The 3,684-nt window shown below is 56.2% G+C and overlaps 1 protein-coding gene across 1 annotated transcript; it reads left to right on the top strand.

The window, feature by feature from the left end:
• Window positions 1-235: 235 nt before the first annotated feature.
• LOC131402068 (ral-GDS-related protein-like) lies at window positions 236-1,903 on the top strand. Its single transcript, XM_058537033.1, has 2 exons — window positions 236-882; window positions 1,847-1,903. Exons 1-2 carry the CDS (start codon window positions 616-618, stop codon window positions 1,856-1,858), a joined length of 279 nt encoding a protein of 92 aa, XP_058393016.1. The 5' UTR covers window positions 236-615; the 3' UTR covers window positions 1,859-1,903.
• Window positions 1,904-3,684: the final 1,781 nt, after the last annotated feature.

Here is a 3,684-nt window from a genome sequence, read left to right as displayed (position 1 = left end):
CCAGCTTCCCTGCTTACCCTCATGTAACCTGAGCAGCCTTCTTAACTCCCAAGCATTGGCTGTCCTCATGTGGACAGTAGAGATGGACACTGAGAGCAGCTGCCATGCAGAGTGGCTGCACAGATGGATGAGGTGGAGCAGAGAGATAGTTGGGCATATTCTCTGCTTTGGTGAGGGAGGGAAGCACACTGAAGTGCTGTCTGGTCCTTGGGTAGTTCACTCATTTGCCCAGGACGCCTCAACAGGCTCAGCACTTATTAGGCACCTCATGTGTACATGACTACATGGCAGACAAACAAAGCCCGTGGTTGTTGCTCCCTTGGGGGAATGTGCATCTGAAAGAGGAGTCAGACCCCAGGATGATCAGAATGGGTGGAAGATGCCCCTAGAGATGGTCAAGCAGGAGCCGAGTTCTGGTGCTTGGACGAAGTGAGACTGGGCGGTGAGCAAATGCCACTTCCCTGGGCCACAGTATTGGGTCCTGGGTCATCCTGTGCTGGGTACCCTCAGGGGACACAGGCAACACCCAGGGACTCCCACAAGCCTCAGGCCGCATTCTCAGCTTCCTGAGCTCCAGCTCTCATCACTGACCTGGCCTGGGACTGGGGGCTGCGGATGCTGAGCTGGGCTGTGGCAGGGCTGAGTGACACTCCCTGTCCTCCCCAGGAGCTCTTCAAGAAAGTGATGCCCCATGACTTCCTGGACTCCATCTGGTCCCAGTGGGACAACAGGGCCAATGAGCCCCTTGCACCCACTATCCATGCCACCATGACCCACTTTAGCAGAGTGGTCAAATGTGTCTTCACCACCTGCCTCGGGGACCCGAGCATGACGGCCCAGGACAGGGCCAGGGTGGTGGAGCTCTGCATCCAGGTGGCCAAGGTAAGATGTGGGAGGCCCTGGGAACCCCTCTCTGGAGTCATGGGAACCGTTCCTTCTCCTTACTCAGTTCTCAGGATTGAAGTCTGTGATCTGAGCCTTCGCATAATCCTTAGGCCCCTCCTGCCATGGCCTTGATGACCTGACTCCTGGTCCCAGTGGTAGGAAACTCACCCCATCCTGGGCTCCTTCCTTGGCTTGAGCTAAAATCCCCCTCCCTGGGAGTATTCCTCATCAGGGTCCAGCTGTGCTCTTCCCGGGTTTCCTGAGCCTCTGTCTCATCCAGGACAGGAGACGTCCATGAGGGGACAGAAGCCAGAGGAAGGAGGGCTCCAGTTCCCCCTCACAACACATTCTCTTCCCTTCCCTAGCAGTGCCAAGGCCTGAGGAACCTGTCTTCACTCCATGCCATCCTCTGGGCAATGCAGAGCCCCTCCATTCAGCGTTTAAAAAAGACATGGAGATGGGTGTCCAGGTGGGTAGGCCTCTCTCCATGAGAGCACCACCTTTGTGGATCAGACACCCCCCCACAGGGCTGCCATTGCCCTTCAGTAAGCTGGGACCTCCTGGGAGACGATGAACCCTGGGGACAGGGTCTGACCTGGTTGGGAGGCATGGAGTCTTTCTGGAAACTTAGGCCAGTGGTTCTGCTTCAGGAATCAGTTTCCCGAAGTGCCAGACCCTGGCTTGAACCAAATTGAAGATTTTCAAGTGTTTGCTTTGCAGCAACAGAACTCTCTGTCCACTTGAAATCAAGACTCTTTAAAACAGGTTTGTTCAGTAGATAAGAGAATGAAGGCCCCAGGTGACAACAGGAGAGCCCCCTCCCCAGTCCCAGAGACCTCTGGGCTCAGGGGACACACTGAAAACGCTCATCCAGGCTGTCTGGATAATTCTGCATTTTCAAACAAAAGGGATTTACCTTTGAACCACCCCAGAGTGTTTCATTCCTTTTTTCCCTCCTCAGGAGGAACTGTAAAAAATTTAAAACCTTGTGCAGAATGGACCAGCGGGAGAGGAGGAAACTTCTCACGGAGATGAGTGGAGGCTCGAGATCTGGAAGGAGGGAAGGTGAAGGGGGAGGAGGGACCAGGCAGGGTGTTCTTTGGTAAGTTTTTCACTTAAGGTTACCTGAGAAATAACGGTGTGTCTTGTCAAGATTGACAGGAAGCGGAGGGTGTGAGCTGCAGGGGCAGGTGGGGACTGTTTGGGGTAGGAGGCCTTTGTCATGGCGTAGAGTGGTGTTGGTTGGACTGTTCCAGGAGGTGAGGAGCTGGCAGAATGAGCAGGTCTCTGGCTTCCATGCGGGCCCATCAGCTGTCCCTCATCCTCCTCCAGGCTGGCCAGTGGATGGAGTGGGTGGGGTTTCTTTCTTCCTAAAACAGCCCAGGCTGTCCTCAGGAAGCCAGGCCCCTGCTGCTCCTTCGGTCTTCACTGCACCTCGCAGGGAAGAGCACCCTGCCTGCCCCAGGGACGGGCACTGTGTGGTCACACAGGCCAAGTGGACACACGAGCTGCCCAGCCTTGGAATGTATGGTGGATCTGGGACAGATCTGTGTGCTCTCTGGGACTCTGCACTCTATCCCGATAGTGGTCATTACTGACAACCCAGTGAGAGTCTACCCCGGTGCCTTGTTGACAAGGATACTCCCCAGATGGCAATGAGAATTATCGGGGAACCTACAGATTCTGAATGGACCTTCCTGGCAGGACATTAGAAGTTTCCAAGTAAAAAAGGATGCAAATGTCACCATTACACAGCACCCTGGTCACCCTCTACACTGTCACTCAGATGTGGCAGAAGGGGGTCCCCTTCCTGAGTGAATGAAGGAGGAGTTCTGTGCAGGGACAATCCTGATGGGATCCTAGGGAGCTGAGGCATTTGGCATGGCCTCAGGTCCAGCCTGGAGTCAGAAAATCCCAGGGGGCTGGGACAGGCAGAATCCATTTGGATATGCCCCCTGAGACACCTTTTGCCTCCCCATCCATGCCTCAGCCTGACTAAGGGCCTAGACACATCCCGAGAGTCCAGAGGAAAGGACCTTGGTCAGAGGTGTGTCTGGAGGAGGAGTGAAGGCCGGGGGACAGGGCCTCTGGCTGGTAGGGGGAGCGATCTCTCATCTGTGGGCCCTTGAGCAAGTCACCGGCCCTCTGTGGGCCTCGGTCTCCTCATTTGGGAAATGGAGGGATATGATCTGTGGTGCAGGCCTCACAGGGGTTGATGAGGTACAAGGGGGAGAGGAATGTGCAGGAGCTTTGTGCTCCTCCTCCTCGAGGTGCGAGGGGAGAGTACTGGTAACAGTCAGATGACACTGGATCCTCAGGGGACCCTGAGAGGCATGGGGAGTCCTCCTCACACTTTCCTGATGAGGAGAGAGGCTTAGGGGCCTGGGAAGGCCTGAGGGCACAGAGGAGGGAGTGTTGGAGCTGGGATTGACTAGAATCAGAGCACTCTAGAATGGGAGCAGCCATAGACACCAGATGTCCAGGGTCCAAGATCAGGGGCCTGGGAGACACGAGGAAGGGAGCATGGCCTCCGTAACCTGTCCTTGACACTGCAGGATGTGACCTCTGTATGGGCCACCCTGGAGATGGACCCCCAGGGAGTAAAGGAGAGGCAGCAGCAGGTGAGGGGGCCTGAGGGGGAGGGTCCAGGCGTCAGAGGAGGGGGTCACCTCCCTCACAGCTGGAGGCCTCCCCAAGAGAGGGGTCCCTCCTGTTCCAGCCCAGCTTCTAGAGCTCCAGAGCCTGAAATGCCTGCCCTGGAAGTGACCAGGAGGAGTCCTGGAATGGCTGGGCCGAGGA

This window comes from Diceros bicornis (genome assembly GCF_020826845.1).
Source record: "Diceros bicornis minor isolate mBicDic1 chromosome 30 unlocalized genomic scaffold, mDicBic1.mat.cur SUPER_30_unloc_1, whole genome shotgun sequence".
Classification (NCBI taxonomy): domain Eukaryota; kingdom Metazoa; phylum Chordata; class Mammalia; order Perissodactyla; family Rhinocerotidae; genus Diceros; species Diceros bicornis.
The sequence above is the reverse complement of the archived record's forward strand: the minus strand, read 5'-3'. Positions and strand labels throughout refer to the sequence as shown.

Excerpts from the sequence above, each read along its gene's own strand:
- LOC131402068 (XM_058537033.1), top strand. The coding sequence starts at position 616 with ATGCTGAGCTGGGCTGTGGCAGGGCTGAGTGACACTCCCTGTCCTCCC.